The sequence below is a fragment of the Neovison vison genome, chromosome 12 (genome assembly GCF_020171115.1).
Source record: "Neovison vison isolate M4711 chromosome 12, ASM_NN_V1, whole genome shotgun sequence".
NCBI classification, from domain to species: Eukaryota; Metazoa; Chordata; class Mammalia; order Carnivora; family Mustelidae; genus Neogale; species Neogale vison.
Window position 1 is genome coordinate 59148850 of NC_058102.1, and position 22148 is coordinate 59170997.

The 22148-nt window shown below is 36.6% G+C and overlaps 2 protein-coding genes across 2 annotated transcripts in view; both read left to right on the plus strand.

Annotated features, from left to right (window-relative positions):
- The first annotated feature begins 1345 nt into the window (after positions 1–1345).
- LOC122892599 (serine/threonine kinase receptor associated protein) lies at positions 1346–18189 on the plus strand. The gene is made up of 10 exons (XM_044229298.1): positions 1346–1807; positions 2526–2661; positions 8678–8759; positions 9334–9406; positions 11724–11820; positions 12357–12494; positions 13905–14041; positions 15922–16071; positions 16795–16860; positions 17606–18189. Exons 1-10 carry the CDS (start codon positions 1696–1698, stop codon positions 17665–17667), a joined length of 1053 nt encoding a protein of 350 aa, XP_044085233.1. The 5' UTR covers positions 1346–1695; the 3' UTR covers positions 17668–18189.
- A 3770-nt stretch (positions 18190–21959) lies between these two features.
- DERA (deoxyribose-phosphate aldolase) overlaps positions 21960–22148 on the plus strand; it is a 115610-nt gene continuing 115421 nt past the window's right edge. Inside the window, exon 1 of the mRNA XM_044227039.1 lies at positions 21960–22058. Coding sequence (XP_044082974.1) covers positions 22028–22058 — 31 coding nt within the window. The 5' untranslated portion in view covers positions 21960–22027. The remainder of the gene's footprint in view (positions 22059–22148) is intronic.

A 22148-nucleotide genomic window follows, 5' to 3' on the forward strand; every position in this document is an offset into this window, starting at 1 on the left:
TTATTTTATTCAGTAATGCAGTTATCCAATCAGTAAACAAACATTTGTTGAGCTTCCACTAAATGCCATTCACTCTTCAGTACTAGAGTACAAAGATGCCAAAGCCATAACCATTGCCATTAAAAAGCTCATAATTTTGTGAGTGAATGGAGTCTCCGTGTGTTTTAGGATCACAGGGTGAGGTCGGCCAAGAGGAAGTAGAACCAAAGATATTGGAAAACGCATAGGGCAAGTCTATACAGATGAACAAAATACTAAGAAAAAAGAATGTGGAAGTACTTCAAGTCCCCACTCAAGACTTGAATTTTGAAATATACATTTATTACAAAAAAAGAGGAGGGAGAAGGAAACATTCAGTCATTTGTGCTGATTTATTAGATGTGCTAAAATATTACAGTCTTGGGGCTAAAATAGTGAAGGAATCACAAAAATCTCTGTCTCTGGTTTACATTCTAACATCAAAGGAAGGAAACAATTTGCCCCAGAAAGGACGTTTCCTGCTTACAAAGGTTTTGTATGAAGGGACAACCGAGAGGTCCCGTTGTTACACAGAGCAGCAATACCCATACACCAAGTGGGGTGGCTGCAGGAAGGTAATACCAAAGTTTCTATTTATACTTAGTTTTTAGATACTTCTGTGTTTTTTCCTACTTATAAAGTACATGTGTTTACCATACACATTATTATCTCCATAATAAAGTGCAGACTCAATTTCATTGATGCGAGTATTTTATCAAAAAAGTTTGGGGACCACTGTTCTAGAGTCCTTCCAAATCCTTAAAAGGAAAAGTGATTTAAATTTAACTGTTTTAAAGTCACAGAATACGTCTAAAACGCGAGCAGTACAGGAATTTTTATACAGAGCACCTGGAGAAATTGTTTTCTTACGGGCCTTAACTTGTAGACAACCCGAGGGGTTGCCTTTGTAGTTGTTAATAAGAACTGGAAAAAAAAAAATTCTCAGACGATGTGTGGCGGTTTGGGCCGCCCTGGGCACAGCTCTGCTTGTTCTGTCTAGATGTTGGGATAACAAGCACAGTCCGGCTGGTTGGATTGCTGAGCGCCTCATCCACACGGTCCAGCGTCCGAGACGCGCAGTCACTCACAGCTCTCGCACTCACCAAACTCCGCCCGGAGACAGAAAGACCGTTTGCGGCTGGTCAGAGCTGGGCACGGGGGCGCCCACCCGAGAGTCTAGAATTCCTCCAGGCAGACGTAACCGGCGTGGGGCTAGCGTCACGTGCCCAACGAGTGCGGCTTTCGCGCCTGCGCGCTGCTGTCCTCATGCGCTCTGCGACCCGGCAAACTTGCCTCCTCGCTAGATCGTCACTTCCGACGGACGCTTGGCGTCATTGGGATCGTCATTTCCTGCCAGTACCGGTGTGGACCGTGCGGGTCGTGGCCGCCGGTTCTCCGGTTCTCCCCCTCCCCTACTTTCCTCCCTCCTTCCCTCTCCCTCCCGTGGCGGCTGTCGGTCGCCCGTCGCAGACTCCCTGACCCATCCCCAACCCTTTCCTGACCTCGGTCCTATCCGATTGGCCTCTTTTTTCCTGTTTTTGTTTTTTGTTTTTTTTTTTGGCCCAGTCCCTGCCGCCAGTGTCAGGGCGGGGGCCTTGAGCCAGAGGCTGCGGCGGAGGAAAAAAAAGACAAGACGACCCTCGACACCGCAGCGGGATCGCTCGGTTCGCTGCCGCCATGGCAATGAGGCAGACGCCGCTCACCTGCTCGGGCCACACGCGGCCTGTGGTTGATTTGGCCTTCAGTGGCATCACGCCCTATGGCTATTTCTTAATCAGCGCTTGCAAAGGTGAGCTGGGCCCCTGGATCCGGGTCCCTGAAAGCTAGGACTGGGCCGGAAGGTAGAGTGGCGGGTACTCCCCGTGCGGAAGCGGGACCTCAGTCTTTGAGATCCGGGCCAACAGGAGTCTGATGGGGGAAAACGGTGTATTAGGGAATTCTGCAGCTGGAGCCAAAGGAGGCTGATTGTCTGACAAGGCTAAGTACTGCCCCCAACTTAAGCCTCTCATTTTACTTTTGTTGCTGTGTCTGGAGAAGCGGGATTGTACCCTTGTCTAGACGCCCCAGCCATCATATACTGTAAATAATCTTTCAAGGATGTGGGGAATGGAGAAAATAGGCCAGGCGAAGTGGTATCTTACCTTATTTTACAGACTTGTTATTGCCTTTATTTTACTGGACATTCCTTTGTGGTATTAACCCCACTTTTTCAATTGGAAATCGAGGTTCAGGTTAAGAAGTTTGTCCAAAATAAGACTCAAATCAAGGTTATTTTGATGCAGATCAGTATTCTTCCCACCGAATTACAAATGCTTCAATGAGAATGTCTGGCTCAGCTCTTCAGTTTTTTTATTTCTGGACTTTTTTAGTGACCCCAGTGGATGAGAACAGTTACACAACAAAAGCATATTGACACTTTGTTATTTGACACGATCACTTTATGTTTGAGTCTTAGATTTTAAGTGATTCGAACTTCTAAATCACACGTCTTTTTAAATGTGTTTTAGATGGGAAACCTATGCTCCGCCAGGGAGATACAGGAGACTGGATTGGAACATTTTTGGGTCATAAGGGTGCTGTTTGGGGCGCAACATTGAATAAGGATGCCACTAAAGCAGCTACAGCAGCTGCAGATTTCACTGCGTAAGTATAGCCAAATCGGCCAGTTTGGAAGATCTCCACGGATAGTGTTGTGAAGTCCTCAGATCTTCAGCCTCAGTTATTCATAAAATTCTGCCCCAATGCTTACTATATAGAGTACATGATGTTTGACCTCACTAAAATTCTACTCTGGTCTTTCTTGCTTTTGTTCCTCTTCCGTGGTTCTCATCAATTTTCAGAGACTTTAAATGACTTAATCTGTATGTCTGGATTGGGACCAAGGAATCTGCTTATTGACAAGCAGTCTACATAATGAATCTTGGAGGTCATGCTTAGAAAGGTTCAACATGTGCTTCCTGAGTGGTATCACACTCTTCTGTGATGCCCTAGTGCTGATGGCCTAGATTTTAACCCTCTCTCACTCTGGTTTTGTTAACTGGCTTCACCCATATTTAAAACTCCTAAACTCAATTACTCTTCATTTTCTAAGTTTTTTAGAAAATGTTGAAATTTAAATATTCTTGATTTTTTTCCCCTTATGTGTACGTTGATTCTACCAGCAGAGTGTCTCCGATGATGTTTTTTATGTCTCTACCACTAGTACCTTTCCTGTCTTTTCATCTTCAATAGTCTTCCTAAAAACAAATTTCATGTCACTTCTCTAATGATGTTCCTGGCCTCCCTCTGCAGTTTCAGTGGTTCATGACCTCAATGAACCCAAATATAACCTGAGAAGCTTTAAAATACTCAGATGCATGTGTCTGACAAATTCTGATTTAATTGGCCTGGGGATGGAATCCCCAACATCATTTTTTCTTTCCTAAAGTTCTTTTAGTGGGTTAGGATGTTAAACCTTAGAATCACTGGCCTAAAGGGTGCCTGGTTGGCCCAGTTGGTTAAGCAGCTTCCTTTGGGTTGGATCATGATCCCAGTACTGGGATCAAGCCCCACATTAGGCTCCCTGCTCAGTGGGGAGCCTGCTTCTTCCTCTCCCTGCCACTCTGCTTGTGCGCACGTGCTTGCTCTCCCTCTCTCTCTGTCAAATAAATAAAGCCTTAAAAAAATAAAAAAAGGAGAATCACTAGGCTAAAGGTTAAATTTCAGTTGTTGGCCAGTTTAAAATTTGGCCTCATCCTAGTTTATCATTATCATCTGAATCTGCACACCAAATGCTCTACATCTAGTTATACTAAACTTACTGTTGGCCAGAATACACCTTAACTATTTTGGTTTTTGGCTTTTGCATGTTAGAGTGACTTGCAGTGACCCACTTTCCCCTTCAGGGTACTTTCATAATTTACATAATCTTGGTATTCTAGTTCCTAATTCTATTTATGACTTAGTAGACCCTTAAATGTTTAAACTGATGAAGGCAATGTCAAGAGCTATTGTATATGATAGTAAACCTCGTTAGACTCGAGTCTGGAAAGTAAATGTAGTCTTGTTTTTCTTTCTTCTTTTTCTTTCTTTTCTTTCTTTCACAGAATTCCAGACTAGGAGCAATTGTAAATGTGTTGCTTCTTTGTTTTAAGCAAATCAAATATACCAAGTTTATTTAAAAAAATTAAGGCAGATTGATTGTGGTGATGGATATGTGGCTCTATGCATTTGTTGAAACATGTAGATTTCTGTAGCACAAAATGAATTTTACTGTATATAAAATTAAAAAATAAATTACAATTTTTTTAAATAAGGAGAGGGAGATGTAGTGCTTACCTGGAATTAAATTTGAGATGATAAGAGAGCTGTAAGAAAAGTTTTAAGTGTGAGCAGCCTGAACTTTTTTCTGTGTCTTCAGTGGATAGATTTCTTAGTATGTTTTTATGCATACTAAGGCTTTGTCCTGGACCTTGTTGTGATTGTATGTAATATGATGAAATAAGGAGCTGCTTGAATTTATATAAATCCTTTAATGCCAGTAGCTTCAGGTCAAATATTCCTTTAGATATCAGCTAGCTTCAGGTCAAATATTCCTTTAGATGTCAGCATGCTACTTGTAATGTGGCGTTCTCCTTTGTTAATTTGGCAAAAGTGATTCTCAGGTGGAAGGCATATGGTGAAAGGGTTCATTCCTTGTGCTCACACTTTACTTGTGTTCAGACTTCTAGCACTTTTATAATACTTAATTTATGTGTTCTTGCTTTTTGAGGTCAGGTTCTATTTTTTATATTCTCTGGCTTATTTAATACCTTATGTTTGTTGAGTAAATAACTAGAGGAAGTTTTTTAAACTACAGGGTAAAGAATGGGTGAATGATAGATCTTAATTTTGCTTCTGGAACACTTGGATATGATACCCATGAGTTTAGCTTTTTTCCCCCCTTATCTCCTCCAAAGTTTATTTTTTGCTCATTCTAGCAGGAACATTGTCATTGGGAGTGAATGTCATTGATTCTATAACAAAGATAGAAATCGGGATTTTCAACTCTAGATTTCAGAGGTTTGGTAGGTTGATTTTATTTATTTATTTGGTAGGTAGGCTTTAAAAATGCATTGATCATTATTGAAACTAGGTCCCAGTCTGCTGTGATAAGTTAGTAGTTAATAAAGTGGTATTTAAAATTAAATATAATTATGTTTTAAATGTAACAAGATGTTAGACACTATAAACAGCATTAAAAAAAAGACAAGCTTTTGAATTGCAATTCTGAAAGGATACATTTTTGTTAACCTTATTTCTGGGCCCTATCAGTGTTAATTACTTGAGCAGAATGCTCTGTCACCTCCTGCCTCATGGTCTTGCCCTGATTTTTAAGAGACTTGTGCAAAAACTTGTTGGGAAAGATGCCTGTTTCTGTAAAATCTGCGAAGACTTTTTTGGTTTGTACGTTTGAGCAAGTGATAATACAGTCCTTGGGAAGATAAAGAAGTAGACAGAAATTGCTGCATATGATAAGGGCCTCTGAAATGGAGAGTGAAAAAGGCGTGGAAAAATATGGCACTTTAAATACTTAATATATTGAGTCTTGGAAAGAGTAGTCAGCATTGTATCTTACTGCCAGAGGAACAGTTATCTTTATTTAGGTCACTTACAGAACATTAATAACCCAAGTCCCACATTCTAGGACATGACTCTGGGTAGATATTCAGTGTTGTTTTAACATTTCTAGTCTCAGTGTCTATGTTTAGAAGTAGCCCTGTGTGAGCGTGAGCCCTGTATCCTGATTCTGTACTCGAATCCTATGATCTTGGGAATTCATTTAACCTCTTAGTGTCATCATCTGTAAAAATAAGAATATAAATAATACTTATCAAAAAAAATAGTTACTTTAATGTCAGTTGTGAATATTAAATGAATTAAAATATTTCTAATATTTAGAACATTACCTAAAATCTAATGAGTATGTAAGTGTTATGTATGTAAGGTAAGGATAATAGCTATCATTCCCACTAGACCAAATTCGTATTTGTTATTTTGGAACTTCTGTGGCTAAGGCCATGAAACGTTCTGGTTTTGTGCAAGGAAGGTTGAGGAAATTTAAATATTAAGAGGAAATGCTTTTGGTCCCCCCCTCCCCGCACCACCCGCATTTCCTGCTTTATCATGGTGAAAAGATGTAAGCATTCACTTTGGTTAGGCCTGAGTTGATGTGCTAGCTATGCTTTGTGTTTCTAGTTTGGTCATGGGTTGCTTCTTAAAACTTCGGCTTTGGTATCTTAAAATGGGTATAAGACCACATGGTTATTGAGAGGATTTGAGAGATCTTTTTCCACTTTCATCCTTGGAGTCTAGCATAGCATCTTTGCATAGTAGCTGCTCAGTAAATAGTAGCGGAGTCTTCTCACTTGTTCAGTGTCTCTCTTTTAGGAGTGGGAGTGTTATATATATTCTCTTATAATGATTTGTATAGAGCTTGCTGTTACGGACCTTGAACCAGCTAAAGACTAGCTTCCTCAACTTAACCTGATTAATTGTAGTTGGTATAAATAATTTTTAGGAAGTTCTTCCCCCTCCCCCATTCTTATGTTTCCCAGAAAATTCATGAATGTTATGTTTATGTAGAAGTGAATTTTGCTCTTATGGAGCAAATATATTCAGAGCTGGTCTGTGGGTCAGTTGGGAATGCTATCTTGAGGTAAATTCAGGCAGTTGAGTCAGGTGATGAGTAGTACACTATTGTATGAAACTCCCTGCTCTTACTATCTTTAAATTCATGAAGCTAATACAAGCTTTATTTCCCATGATCCTCTTCTTAGCATCTCCACTTTCATCTCATTAAAATCATCTAGAGGGAGTGCCAAAAGTAGAGATTATTTTGCTCTGTTCCAGAGGATAATTAAATAGATCTGGAGTTGGGCCCTGAAGTCTATAGGTAACCAAAGTGTATGATCACTTTTCTTTCTTTTAAAAGACAATAGAGAGATCCATTTTTCTCTGAATAAGGTTGTTGATACATTGAAGGTGGTGTTTTTGATGACTTAGTCAACATGTTACAATAGGTAGGCAATGTTTTTCACCCAGAAAAGCTTAATTTTTTGTTAATCCTTTAAAAAGTTAAGCAGCCCCTCTTTTGAGACTTGAGATAAGTCTGTTCTCAGGATATGAAAAGTATTGAACAGATAGCATTAATCATTGCATGCATGAAACCGGATATAAGATGGGTCAGTAGTTTAGGGAGGTGACAAGTACTTCATGAGTTGTGCAGAAGATAAATGCTGCGGGGTTACCTGAGGAAAGGATACTGTTAATGATGCCTCACTGTCCTGATTTGAACCCTGCAGCCAGTTAGGTAATATCAGTTTCATGCCTGGAGATTGAAAACATTTAGGTTATTCCAGAATATTTTTTGGGCTGTTAGCCCTTTTTAGGACTCTTAAGTGTTTAAGTGTGAATCATGTATGTCAAAGTTAGTACAAGTGATTGGAGCATGCTGTGTCAGAGAGTGTTCTCTTCAGTTTTAGTAGTGCTTCTAAATAGGAGGGAAAAGTCTATAGATCTTTTGGGCCCTCCTGGATGATACTACTTTGATCATGTGCTCCCCCACCCCTGTTTATTATTCCCTTTATTTTAAAAAATAAATGCCAATTATATTAAAACGAAAATCTTCATGGAGTGTAGCTTGTTCACTCTTAACAATTCTTTTGCCAGTAGTGAAGTTTTCTTGTTTATTTTTCAGTGACTTCTTCTGTTATAAAATGAACATTTTTTTTCCTTCTTTAGTCTTTTTTATTGGGAGAACCCCTTACAGTATTTTTCCAATGTATTATTTAATCATTATCCCTTGATGTAATGCATACATATGTATGTGTATAGACACACATAGATTTTGTGTTGAGGGTGTCAGAAAAACAGTTGAAAGATTAAAAATCCTGTGTTAGCATTATATAATTGAAAGCTGATATTTTGGGGGTAAGTTAATTGGATTAGAATTTGAGAATTTTAAGAGTCAACTTTGAGGAAGAGATGGGGAGAATATTTTTTTCTTCACTGCCTTGACTTAAAATTTTATGTAACCTGTATTAGGGCCTTTCATTCTCCTATAAATTCTTTTTAGGATTTTTTATTTTTCATTCTTTTTTCTTTTGTTTTGCATGTACATGAGAATAGAGAATAGAGAAACAAATTGGAAAGATGAAATTTAAAATTGATTAAAATGTTTTACAGTCTTGGGGGGCTCAGTCGGTTAAGCCTCTGGGATCAGCCCCTCATCGGGCTCTGCTCAGCAGGAGCCTGCTTCCCCCGTCTCTCTGCCTGCCCCTATGTCTACTTGTGATCTCTCTCTCTGCTAAATAAATAAAAATCTTAAAAAAAAATGCTCTACAGTCTTGCTAAAAGGATATTATGGCTGTAGGCTAAAAGTAAGGATGGGATGGTTCATGGTTGTCGTTTACTTAAATTTGTAGGTCTTTTCCATTGTCAAAATAAGATTTGTTATATGGCTTCTACAGGTAAATTTCCTTTAGAGTCATTGAAATATTTAATCAAATGTATCTTAACAATGAGGGATGTTAGAGATGGGGGAGACGTAGTCATTTGTATAACATTTCGCATACCTAACTTTATTTGGTTATCAAAATTGCCATTATATTTATCTTTTAATTTTACATTTTGCTTTTAGCAAAGTGTGGGATGCTGTCTCAGGAGATGAATTGATGACCCTGGCTCATAAACACATTGTCAAGACTGTGGATTTTACGCAGGTATCAGAAAATAGAATTTATTTTAGGGAGTTAAATTGCTGTTACTATAGGACATAATAATGGTTGTATATTTGATTGGTTTGTATATTTGGTGGGGGATAGAAGGTGTATGGTGGCTTATATATGATTTAATTGCAGATTAAGCTGTACAAATTAATTTATTTGGTTACTCCTAAAATACCGTGGAACTTTTGGAGCACTTTTCCACAAGTAGCAACAAGCATCTAAAATGTGCAGATAATGTTTCCTTACTACTTTCAGAAGAGAGAGGATGTACTTGAGATCATCAAAGATGTGTTACTTAGAAGGTAGGGGATCAGGGCAGGAGCAGGGCAGATGGAGAAAATTCTTGTGGTAGGTGGGTAATACATTTGAACTGTAGAGCTTAAAAGGTTTGGCAGTTATAAGAAAGGTAAGTGTTCTCTAGTATTCTCTCAGAAGTAATTGGCATTTATTGCATCTCTTTGTGATGTCTGCAAACTTTATTTGGATTTTAGTTGGTGTTGAAGTTTTGAAGAAATAATAGCTATTAAAAGGCTTACTCTGTTAACAGTTGTCTTGTGTGTGTTTTCAGGATAGTAATTACTTGTTAACTGGGGGACAGGATAAACTGTTACGCATATATGATTTGAACAAGCCTGAAGCAGGTAAGTGTAATTTATATGTGTTATATTATATTTTCTTTTAATTTAAATAAGTTTTCTTGATTAAAGGAATCATGTTCAGTACTCAAATTTGAAATTAAAGATAGTCACAAAGAAAAATGAGAACAATTTATCATCCATTATTAATCACTGTTAATATGTTTTAATTTTTGATTCATAGTCTTCCAGTCTTTTTTTCTGTGCAGTTATCTTTTTCTAATGTTACTACATTGTGCTTGTATCATTTTCTTAAAAATGCAAAATTTATCTTGCTTAGTTTTTATCATTTAAGTTCAAAAAGGTGCATGACAGTGTTAACTACTTTTTGGCAAGAAGGAATGGTTGTCTGTAGAAGGTGAGAAGGGTGAGAATTTTAGTGTGTGCATATTTTGTCCAGATTTTTGAACCATATGACTATATTAGCTAATCAGAAGAATTTTTAAAATTTAAAAAAATTACAGTTTTTTCATGTCTTTAAATATTCTGTCAAGTGGATTAACCAGTCTCTTACTGTGGCCCACTTGGGCAGTTTACAAATTTTAAATATAAGTGGTGCTATGCTTAACTGCCTTATAGTTGCAGATATTTCCACAATTATTTCTATAGAATGACTACATAGAAATAGAATTGTTGGGACAAAAAGGAGGTGTACTTGGAAGACATTGGTAGGTGTTACCAAAGTGTAATACCAAAGTATAAAAATAAATATCTGTACCTAACCTGTTCTGGCAAACACTGGTAACTAACTTTGTCTTTTCCAATTTAATAGGAGAAAAATGATTCTGTGATGTTAATGTGAACTTGAAAAAAAATTATTCATGAGATTAAAATACTGTTGACTACTGTTTTAGTGTGTTTGTGAGTAATAGTCTGTTTATGCCCTTTGCCAATTTATCTGTTGTGATGTTTATCATCATCTTCTGGTTTTAAGATTCTTCATTATATTCTAATTTGTTGTTTGCTTTTAAATTTTGTTAGTAAGTTTTTGGTGGTGAAATTTATTTCCTTTATGAATTCTTTTATTGCACAGAAGTTGGGAAAGATGCCTTTTCTTTCCTGATCCAGATATTCATCTCTTCTGTGGTATCTTAATGCTTTTCTAGCCACATAACATATAATACATATTTCAAAAGCTACCAGATTATGATGAGCAGGATTTTGTCTTTTTTATTTTGTGTTCTTATATTTTTGTATCGTGGGTATTATTTATTCATGAATCTGAACTTCAGAAGTTTGTAGGAAAGTCAAAGCTATATTGGATATTAAGCAGTTATTCTCAAGATAGGCTCTTCCTAAAAGCATTTCTGCGATGAGCAAACAGACTACATTTATGGATGATTCTTCATTGGCACCTGGAGCTATTTCTCTTCATTCTCTTTGATAACTTTATGCCAAAACATAACAAAGTCCTCGGACATCAATCAGTGTGCTTTTCTGATTCAGCAAGGCAGTTCAGGCCTTGGGCAGACATTTTTCATTTTTTGCCTTTCTCAGCTACTTTCTGAAAGTGGCTCTTCCACTGTGCTGGCGATGGAAATAATAGCAATTAACAGCTTTTACTGTATGTCAGACTCCAGGTTAGAACCCTTCGATGTGTATTCTCATTTGATCCTCATACTCAAACTATGAGGTGTTGTAACTGTTGTCATCCCATTTTACAGATGAAGAAATGAAAGGGTTAAGTAACCTTTGCTTCAGCAGATGAAGTAACTTGCCCAGAATCAAGGTAGTTGTTGAATGGCTTTGCCTCCAGCATCTGCTTTTGCCCAAAGAGAACACTGAATGGTGGTTCTTTTTTTTTTAATCCTTTGAAGGGAAAGTCTCCAACAGAGACAAGTTCCTTTTTTGTTTGTTTTAATTCTTTACTGTCAATGTAGAATATTCTAGGGAATTACTGCACTGCATTTTATTCTTGTTTTCTCCTTTCAGCCTCTACTTCCCTCTTTTTTCCTGTTTCTACCAATAGTGGCTTGGACAAGGGTCCCAGTGTTAGTGATAATGTCGGATTAGCTTCTTTTATTTCATTGTGCTACCATAATGCTTTTGAAAGCAGAAACAGAGCCTGGAGGGAGTGATGTATTTACTCTCGATACATATAGCAGCATTGTTCTTGGGTTCTTTGTCATGCAGATAAATTTTTGTTCCAGTGTAGAAAAACTTACTGTAGTCTTTGGAAACAGTAGGTTTTTATTGTGTTGAGCTTTGAAAAGTTACAGTTTAAAGTGTGCTTTTCTTTTTACATATTTAGTTGTTCCAGTATTGCTCAGTTTAAAAAAAAAACAAATAATAACAAATGTATTTTAAATTGTTTCATTTTAAGAACCTAAGGAAATCAGCGGACACACCTCTGGTATTAAAAAAGCTTTGTGGTGCAGTGAGGATAAACAGATTCTTTCAGCTGATGATAAAACTGTCCGGTAAGTAATTTTTCTTTAGTAATTTAAAGTTGAAAAATATTTGACCTTAAGTGCTTATATTTTAAATATTTCTCATAACTGTATGTAGGAAGAATTATCTCTAAACATTGAAACTTAAGCTGCACATAGGTTGCATTTTTCAGATGCTGACCATTTACTGTTGAAAACCTGGAGCAGAATCCACAAGACAATTAAAATTACATCTTTATAAGCCTGTGCTCTTAACCTGATTCAGTGAACAAGCTGGCTACAGAGAGGTCCATGAAATTCTCGAAATTGTATACACAATTCTGTATGCTGACACCTGCTATTTTTTCCTGTGGGCATATATATATAGCCATCATCAGATTCATACATTTAATATTGTATAGGAACCGCAAATTTTTCTGTGTCATCTATAACATATGAGTTGGAATAGAGGAGATTTTATTACAACTGTGATTATTCTTCATTACTTAATCTGTAGATATAATTAAGAATTAAGCTTTTTTCTTGAATGAGTAAATACCACCATATTTTCGTCTTCCTTTTTTCAGCCTTTGGGATCATGCTACCATGACAGAAGTGAAATCTCTAAATTTTAATATGTCTGTTAGCAGTATGGAATATATTCCTGAGGGAGAGATCTTGGTAATAACTTATGGACGATCTATTGCTTTTCATAGTGCAGTAAGGTATGTCTAAGAAATACCTTTTTTTGTTTGTTTTTTTTGTTTTTTTTGTGACTTAAAAACAGAAAGGCACATGTGAAAGGTATTTAACTCTTTAACAAGGCAAATCTTGGCCTATACTATATAATATGGGGAAAATGTTTCCATATCATTTAATAATGTATATTTTAAGTATTTGATATACTGAGAAATTAATCCAGTTAATTTCCATTATTTAGGGGATGTTATTGGTAAATTTGGTAACTTTAAAATTTTCTCTTTTTAAATTATATTTTTCTTAAAAGCATCCCTAGACTGTTGTAATTAATTTTCATCAGTGTATAAAGCCACAGTGATCTTGATTCTCTTCTTAATTTTTCCTTGACAATTTCAGAGAAATAGTGACTTTTTTCGTCTATTCCAGTTTGTGTAGACCTAATGATGTTTTTTAAAAGCAGGTTTAATTTGTTTTGTGACTATAAATATAGTTAAATGCCTTTGTTGAAAATTTGGAAAAGATAATTCAAAAAAATTTACCCACTATTCTTTAACCGTAGATGCCACAATGTTAATGGTAGTTGTATTTTCCTTTAGTCTTTTTTTCTTTGTTGCACATGTGTAACATATGTGTGTATTTGTGTGGGTATTTTTTTTTTTTCAGTTACTAGGGACTTTGTAATTTTGATTTTTTTTTAAACTGTCCTTAGCTATTAAAAGTTGTTTGAAAATATTTTTGCTTGGAATATTGCATTATCGGTTTTACTAAATTATGTATCAAATTCTCTGAAAAGAGCTGATGTCCAAACTCGTTGATGTTCATGTGAAGCTATTTGTATGCATTGATTTTTATTATATAGCTATAGTTTCAGATTTAGTTATTCTTTCAAAAGTTCAGTTGTAAAAACAGAATCATCTTTAGCAGTTTTATATTTTTGTGGTTTGATGGTTTTGTCATAGAAGCTTATAAATTCTTAGCAATTGAGAATAATGTATAAATAATGCATTATGTTACTTACTATAAAACATTTTCTGTTCTTAAAGATAATGTGTGGTTGTCATAGAAAAACCAAACAATACAGAATTAAATTTCTTAAAATGCAAAAATCTGAATATATTAGCCAAACTGTTGTTAATTAGCCAGCAGTCATTTCCAGGAAAGCACTCACTGCACAAAGTGTCTTTGTATTCCTGAAATGAACTCCACTTGGGCGTGGTATCTTTCTGGACTTTATTTGCTAATATTATTTAGAGGTTTTGTTTTGTTTTTGTCTCTGTTTTTGTTTTTTAAACATCACTATTCATGTTTGACTAGATGAAGATACAATTATTTCTTGGGTTTCAGAAATTAGGAAGAGTTTAAAAGTAACTGATTATTTCCCAGTATCATTTATGTAGTATTCAAAATTTATAAATATTATTTAAATTATTTTCCAGTTTGGACCCAATTAAGTCCTTTGAAGCTCCTGCAACCATCAATTCTGCATCTCTTCACCCTGAGAAAGAATTTCTTGTTGCAGGTGGTGAAGACTTTAAACTTTATAAGTATGATTATAATAGTGGAGAAGAATTAGGTGAGTTCTCTTTTTCCTTCACAGGTTACATTTATCAAATGCTGGGTTTCAGTAATTAACACCTAGCAAATTTTTCAGCTAACTAAAGCTTGCTATTTCTAGGTGAAAAAAGGAGAGGATTTTTTTCCACTTTTGGTAGAAGTATTTATAGAGCTATAAACAAAGTATGCCAGACCCTCAATGCCAGATCCTTGTCCTTTTAATGTAAGTTCATTGTATTCTGATAGTCTGTACAATGGTGCAGTATATTTATTGGCAGTAGGAGGAAGCATTCTTACATCAGAATCCTGTTAAACAGCTATAAGGGTATTTGTTCCTTCTGAAATGTAGTGCTGGTATGTAGCCCATTTACCTGGCTCCCCCTTTTGCCAATAAAGAATCTCCAAGCTCTGTAGAGAATAGTGTGAACATGTATGTAATAGTGATATGTATATAACAGCTATGGTATATTACAGGGACACCTTAGGAATCTGAATTGGAGGGGATTTTTGTTTGAATTTTTTTGGAATCTGACTTTTGTTTAACTTTCATAATAGTCCTTCATAAAGGGAGGGGAAGTGCATGTAAGATGAATTTGAAGTGAATGTACATTCTAATTTTACATTTATCTGATTGACTAGGTATGTCATAATCATGGTTCTTGGTATCTACTTTTACCCTTCACAAAATTTGTTTTTTGAACGATTATATTTAGTTTTTATAATTTCTTTTTCTGTAAGCTGCTGCTTTGTCTAGCTGTCCTGCTTTACCACCCAATGAAATTTAGTTTGTTAGAATTATATACAAAAAAAAAAAAGGCAACCTTATGTTTTGTTTCTTTGGGAAACTAATGGATTTGGGTTGGAGAAGTGGAAGTTTGGTGAATGGATCATATAGACTCTATTATAAATGCATATGGTTCATCCTTTGTTGTTTGAATATGTGACTTTTAAATGAGAGATCTGTTTTATTATCTTTATTTAATGTCAGTTTTCAAAGTTTCAGAATATTTTGTCCCTATCTTTTTATCCTTTTTGAAAAAGAAGTAAATTATTTGCCTGAGCTCTATGGTCACAGTGAACACTATACCACACCTCTCATTCTTTGTACTCTCATGAAAATTTGTACTCTTGTGATAATACTCTCTTGATATGCACTGGTTGGACAGAGGTGCGGAAAGATGAGGGTCCTTGAGTTGAATGGACCTGAAAACAGAATAGAAGCAACCATTGGTCTAGTAAATAGTAAAGACTTGGGAAACTACAAGGTGATGAGGCATTAGAAAGTAGAAGAGGAAAGTTTATAAATAAAGGTATGACTTAAACAGAACAACACTATGACTGATCTGTACATTTTCTCATTTGATTCCCCAGACTAAAATATTTAAGGCATTGATATTGTATCTTCATGTTCTATGTGACAGAATGACTAGTAGACTCTAGATAGTCTGGTAGGAAATTAAGAGGCAGAGTGTGTAAAAGAGCTCCATCTGGTGGCTCTCTGTGGTCATAATAAGAATTGGTTCCCTGGTTAAATAGGCCTTGATTTTAGGATGTGGAAATTAGGATTAAGCTGACAGACTTTAGATCTGCTTTCTCTAGAATTTACTCCCTTCCTTCACCCTTTTTGGGATGTGAAGCCTCTTTTTTTTTTTTTTAAAAGAGGGACAGTATGACATCGTAATATGTGCTGGAATTGGAAGAGGGTAATTTTACAGAGGAATGTTATGTATCACTTTATGATAAGAATCACTTTATTTTTAATGAAGTTTAGTTCTTTGAGTTTGCACTTAAGAATTTCACATTTTCCAAATAGTACAGACAGTATTTTCCTTAGTGTATCAATCAATACTTAACTGACATTTAAGTATTAAATTATATAATAGCCCTTCTCTTTTTCAGAATCCTACAAAGGACACTTTGGTCCTATTCACTGTGTGAGATTTAGTCCTGATGGAGAACTCTATGCCAGTGGTTCTGAAGATGGAACATTGAGACTATGGCAAACTGTGGTAGGAAAAACATACGGCCTTTGGAAATGTGTACTTCCTGGTAAGAATTTGTCTTCAAAGTTATCAAGTTAAGGGGATACCCTGGCTGGTTCAGTTGATGGAACATGTGACTTTTGATCTCAGGGTCATGAGTTCAAGCCTAATGTTGGCAGAGTTTACTTTAAAAAAAAAAAAATGACAAAGTATCAAATTAAGCTTCATAATTTTATGTCATTTTTCATCATTAATTTTATTTCTATGTTTCTGTCCTGTATAGGTTTTAATTTAGATTACTTAATAACGGTTTAAACAGAGAAGCCCATAATTATAAATTGGCTACTGTGTTACTTTGTTTGGTTAAATTTTTTTGTTGTGTTTTCTGTTCTTTGTGTGTATGTATATTTTCTGTTCCTGAATTTTTTATACTAGATCATTTTATGAATGATGTGGACCTATTTCAAAATTTGCTGGAGGACAATATAAAGAATTTCTGAGTAAATGTATTTAATCTGTGGCATTACTCACTGATCCTTACTAATAAGGTGGACATGTTTTTAATAAAAATACTTATTGATCCCAAAGTAGTTTGGTATGAACTTAAAAGTGAACTTTGAGGAAAGACATACTCTTTTAAAATCGCAGTTACTAAAAAAGAGGAGGTTCCTATTAGGTTTGGTAGTTCATTGCTTAGAATAGTGTTGGTGTACTCTTCTTACTAATTAAATACTGGAAGTTATTGATAATATCGTAATTGATGTAATCATGGTTGCTTTTCATTTCATAGAAGAAGATAGTGGTGAGCTGGCAAAGCCAAAGATCAGTTTTCCAGAGACAACAGAAGAAGAGCTAGGTAAATACCAATGAATTAACTTTTGTAGAGTCCTGGGGGGTTTAAAATTGAAGTGTTAGGTGAGTTTTGTTGACAAAGGAAATGTATTAAACATGAACATGCTTAAACAATGGTAAGTTTATATATTTATATTTTTATATACATGTTTATAAAATAAATAAGTATCCACTGCATAGTAGCGGTCGAGATGTAGTGTGGATCTGAGGTGGTTACCGTTATAATACTTGGAGTCTAACTTAAGGAGACAGTTGCTAAAATAAAAAAGTGAATTGTTACAGTTATATTTGTTATTTAACATTTATTAAGCACTTACTGTGTACCAAGTATTGTTTCCTAGATCTAGAATTACAGATTGTAAGATACATCAATCATACAATATTGTTTGAAACTTGAATAAATAAAGGAGGGGGCCAAATCTTTCAAGATATGACTTCAATTCAGTGCTTATTAGATAGTTGGAATCACTGAAAGCTTAGCCCAGAAGAGGGGGCCCTGGGAAGTTATGGTGTAAAAGAGTTAGATGGGTGAAATAGATGAACTATTTTTCCATTGCACTTTGAATGGCTTGAGTCTAGTCATGAATGGTATGAGCCCTTGTTCTCTTACCTCCCCTCACCAGCACACTGAAAAAATCTTTTTTATTTTTTCATTACACAGAAATGTGGTTAACACAGAAATTTACACAGAAATTTTCTTTATTAAGTTGACTAATTTGGTCATCGTTGTTGTTATTTTTTCATTACAGAAGAAATTGCTTCAGAGAATTCAGATTCCATCTATAGTTCAACTCCTGAAGTGAAGGCCTGAGCATTGGGCATATGCCACAGTTAATGTACAAGTTATGGACTAAAACAAACAAGCAGAGAAAAGCATCAGCCTCCCAGAGTTACTCTCTGCTTAAGGCAAACATGAGCAGTAAATAATGGGGAATATGAATTAGCTCCAGTGCTGGAACTAACTTGGTGTTACCTGTACATGAAAAGGCAAGAGTATCAGATGAAGGAAGGTGGAATTAGGCTCTTGTGGTATGATGATGGCCTGTTGTCTTTTTAATGAATATGTGCGAGCCAACATCAATTTCTCTTCTTACAGTTAGAGTTCTTGTAGCTGTTTATGTTATTATGGAGAAGAAAAATATATTGGCCTATTTTTCTGACTTTTCCCTTAAAACAGAAAGCCCCCTTTTTTTTTTTTTTTTTTTTTTTTGCTTTAGTTGTAAAGAAGAGGGAATACGTGATAAAGTAATTGGTTTGATTTCTCTTTCATTGTACACTGCTTCTGAACATCTAATTGTTTTAGTTGTCTAAATAAAATGCCTCTAAAACAAAACAATGTTTGTTTCCTGGGAAAAATATAGATTTGAGTTTATAAATGGAAATTGTCAGAAAAGGTTTTTTTCATCATAGCTATATCAAAAGACAATATGGTTAAATGATCTTTCGTAAACATATTGTTTCCTAATTTTAAAATTCAGTTACTTGTACTGGATTTTTTAAATTTCCATGTTTTTCGCTGCGTTTGCACTTAACCTTCCTCCAACATTGGACAGAAATGCTTGACCTGCTTCTTAAAAAATTTTTCAACGTAAAGACTTAAGTGACACGTGCCTAGTTATAAGAAAAAAATAAGGTGAGTCAGAATTGGCCGAAAACAGGAAAATCACTTAAAATCACACCATCCCCCAAATCTTTTAAAATTCAGTGAGCATTAATGGCACTTTTATGTATCTGTGTGTCTGTATGCAGTTAGAAAATATTTTATAAAACTGGGATAATTATAGACCTGCAATGTTTATTTTACTTTATCTTTTTTATATTTTATCTTTCAAGTGCAGATAGTGTTCAAAAAACCTTTTTACCAACCTTCTAATAAAGTGGGTCAATTGGGTTTAGACTTGTACTTTTTTTTTTAACACATGAGGAATATATTAAATTAGTAATGGAAATACTTCAGACCAATGAATAATATCTCTGTCAAATTGCTTTTTGTCTCCTTATTCATCTGTGAATGACCCTTGATAACTTTCCTTAAAAGAAATAACCAAGGAAACAATAAGTTTACTCTGTCTTCAAAGCCAGCAGCTTAGTATCTTCAGATCTTGGACTCTCATGATACCCTCTTTCACTTAAAAGGACATGTGTGACTACATTGGACTTACTGGATAATTTCCCCAGTTCAAGATTCTTAATGACATCTGCAAGCTTTTTTTTGCTATATAAGATCATATTTGTAGGAATTAGGATATGGACAGTCTTTTTGTGTGTGCATGTGGGACATGGACATCTTTTGGAAGCCATTAGTCTGCCTATCAACACTATGTAATGGTAGAATTTTCTAGTAGAATTAACTTCAGCAAAAAGGTCAAGCACATAACTACTTAAGTTGCACTTGTCAAATTCTCCATTGTTCTAACATGTTTCTAACCTAATCACTTTTCTGTTCTTGTTTTACTAAACGTTCAGCAGCATTTAATAGTCGTCTGCTGACTTGTTTTTAAAGATCTTATTTATTTGAGAGAGAGAGAGAGCGAGAGCACAGGCATTACTTCTCAGTTGTAGTATCATCCAGAGGTTTCGCTGAAGAAACACCAGGATTGAGTGTGGTCAGTAAATTGTCTTGAGAATTTTTCCAATCAGTAAATAAAGTTCAATGCATTCTTTTTAATGGCTATAAAATAGTATGGTAAATATGTGCCATGATTTATAATTTAAGATGTTACATTTTTAGTAGTTCAACTTCAGTGGAATTATTAATTGAGCTGCCTTTTCTTCAAGACTAAGGGCAGAGGGGTGGGGCACATAGATGTAATTTTCTAGGAGGAGCAACAACAAAATGGGAATTGAAAATCCAGACTAGGGGAGAACATTTCTTTAGTAGCTTCCTATGTTTTACATCAGGATTAATATTTTGAAACAAAAGTGATTCCTGTTGGGTTGCCATATAAGTTAGTGTACCTGTTGACTCTTCTACCAGGGGGATTGCTAAGGAAAAAAAATTGCTGGAGCAAAACCATTCTCAGGTGGTTTAGCTCTTCTTTCTTTACAAGAATGCATGCACAGTCACCAGTGGGTAGAGTGCCACCTAGACCAGTTGAGAATCAACAGAGTTCCTGAAGGCACAAAGGAGGCATCTAACAAATTCACCTGTGGAAACAAGGCCAGAGCCTATAAATGATAGCTAATGAACAGTAATAATATTTTACAGCTTGAGTCACTTTGTATAATAGAATAGAACATCAAAATACTCCAATAACCCAATGAAGGTAAGATATTACCCATTTTATATACAGAGAACCTGACTTTCAGAGGTTAAATGGCTGGTCTAATGAGTTTGGCTTCCACAAGATTTGGGAACAGCACTGTATGGTCTGGGGGGTTATATTGCCTGGATTTTAAACCACTCTCTAGAACTTAGACTAATTTCTCTGAGCCTTAGTTTCTTTCTGTAAAAGGAGATGGTAGGTCTCACACATAGATTTTCTTTTGAAATACCTAACAGAGTTTTTTGAAACACTGATAATTAGTGTAAGAACTTAACTCGTAGGAAGCACTTAGTATTATATATTTATTGTATCAATGATTCTCTAACTTTGGGATTTGGGGACCAATCAAAGAAAAAAAGGAATAGATCAGTGTAAGAGATAGAATGGTTTGCTTCTAATCTTGGCAAGTGAGGTGGTTAACATTTTTTTTCCTACTACCACAGGCTTCATAAGAGAAACGATTTTTAAAAATCCAAGTTGGTAGTGAAAGAGCTAGTCTCAGAAATAAAGAACTGTTACTTAAATTGAATAAATTTAACTTCTATAAAAGATTCAATATAATTCTTACTACCTTATTTCACTGTGAGGTAGGAGTTAGATACTCTGTAAGTGTCCTTCCAGTTCTGAAGTATGTCAGTTCTGACATTCATACTTTTGCCTAGTTCTACACCTTCCCTCTTTTGACTTAGAAAAACTGGTTATAATCCATAGTCCAAGTCAGTATTTACCCAAGGAATCTGTGCATGCTTTTAGAGATAATAGGCAAATGGAATTGGACTAGATAAAACTTAACCACTGTAAGAAAAATAGCCCAGCTAGAAAATACGCAATCGTTTATCTAACAAATATACACCTGTGACTACTGTGGGGCAATGATTCCACCAGATTGTGAGTAGAGATGAGTCGACTAGTAGTCTATGTTGAGTGACTCAATGACAATTTTAACCTTCTGGTTACAGAAAAGTTAGGCTGAAAAAAATGTTAGTATCACAGATTCAGAAGTTAGAGCTCCAAGAAATTGTCAAGGTCATTTCTTAGAGATTAGGAAAGTGAAGCTTAGAAAGGTAATTGATGTGCCCAGTGTCCCACTTAATTAGTATCAGTGCTATGCTGAGAAACCTGACTTCTCGCCTGGGTGTCCGTCCCCCACCCTCACCCCCGCCCCGGGCTTCCGCCGCCAAGAACAGAACTGCTGCTCCAGTCTAGGTTGGAAGTCCGTGTGCTCTGGGTCTTTTGTTTGCTCGCTGGCCGCCCTTAACACTGCTGCCCTTCAAGTTTGGGGCTGCAGAGCTCTGCACTTGGACAGTAACTGGGAGGGATCCTCTCCCCTCTCGTTATTTAATCTCACACTATAAAGCTTCTAAACGTATTTATTCAGTGCATTTGGCACCTCAAACATTTTAAAACGGGTTTTGAGGGGCACCTGGGTGTCTCTGAGTTAAAGCCTCTACCTTCGGCTCAGGTCAAGATGACAGGGTCCTGGAATCGAGCCCCCCATCGGGCTCTCTGCTCAGTAGTGAGCATGCTTCACCCCCTCGCTCTCTGCCTGCCTCTCTGCCTACTTGTGATCTCTGTCACGTAAATAAATAAAATCTTGAAAAAAAAATAACAAAAACGGGTTTTGGTAGCATTATTTCGGGAGCCAGTGCTCGAGTCCCACAGCTGGGGGCAGAGGACAGGAGAGGGGCGGCAGGACCAGCCCGCAGGGCCGCGGACCGAGGTCGCACCCGAGGTCGAATGTGGGGACCGAGGTCGGACGTGGAGACCGAGGTCCACGGCCCTGCCCCCAGAGGCAACGGGGCGGGGCGAGCGCAGCGACGCAGAGAGGCGGGCGGGAAGCAGGAAGGGCTGGGCGCAGGGTTGCTGGGCGGAGAGGAGCCGGCGACTGCTGCAGCGGCCCGCACCATGTCCGCGCGCAACCGGGGCACGGAGCTGGGTAAGGGCCCCGCGGGTCGTCCCCGCCCGTCTCCCTCGCCTCCCGCCGCCGCCGCCGTCCGCCGCTCGCGGGGCTCGCCGCCGCCCGGTG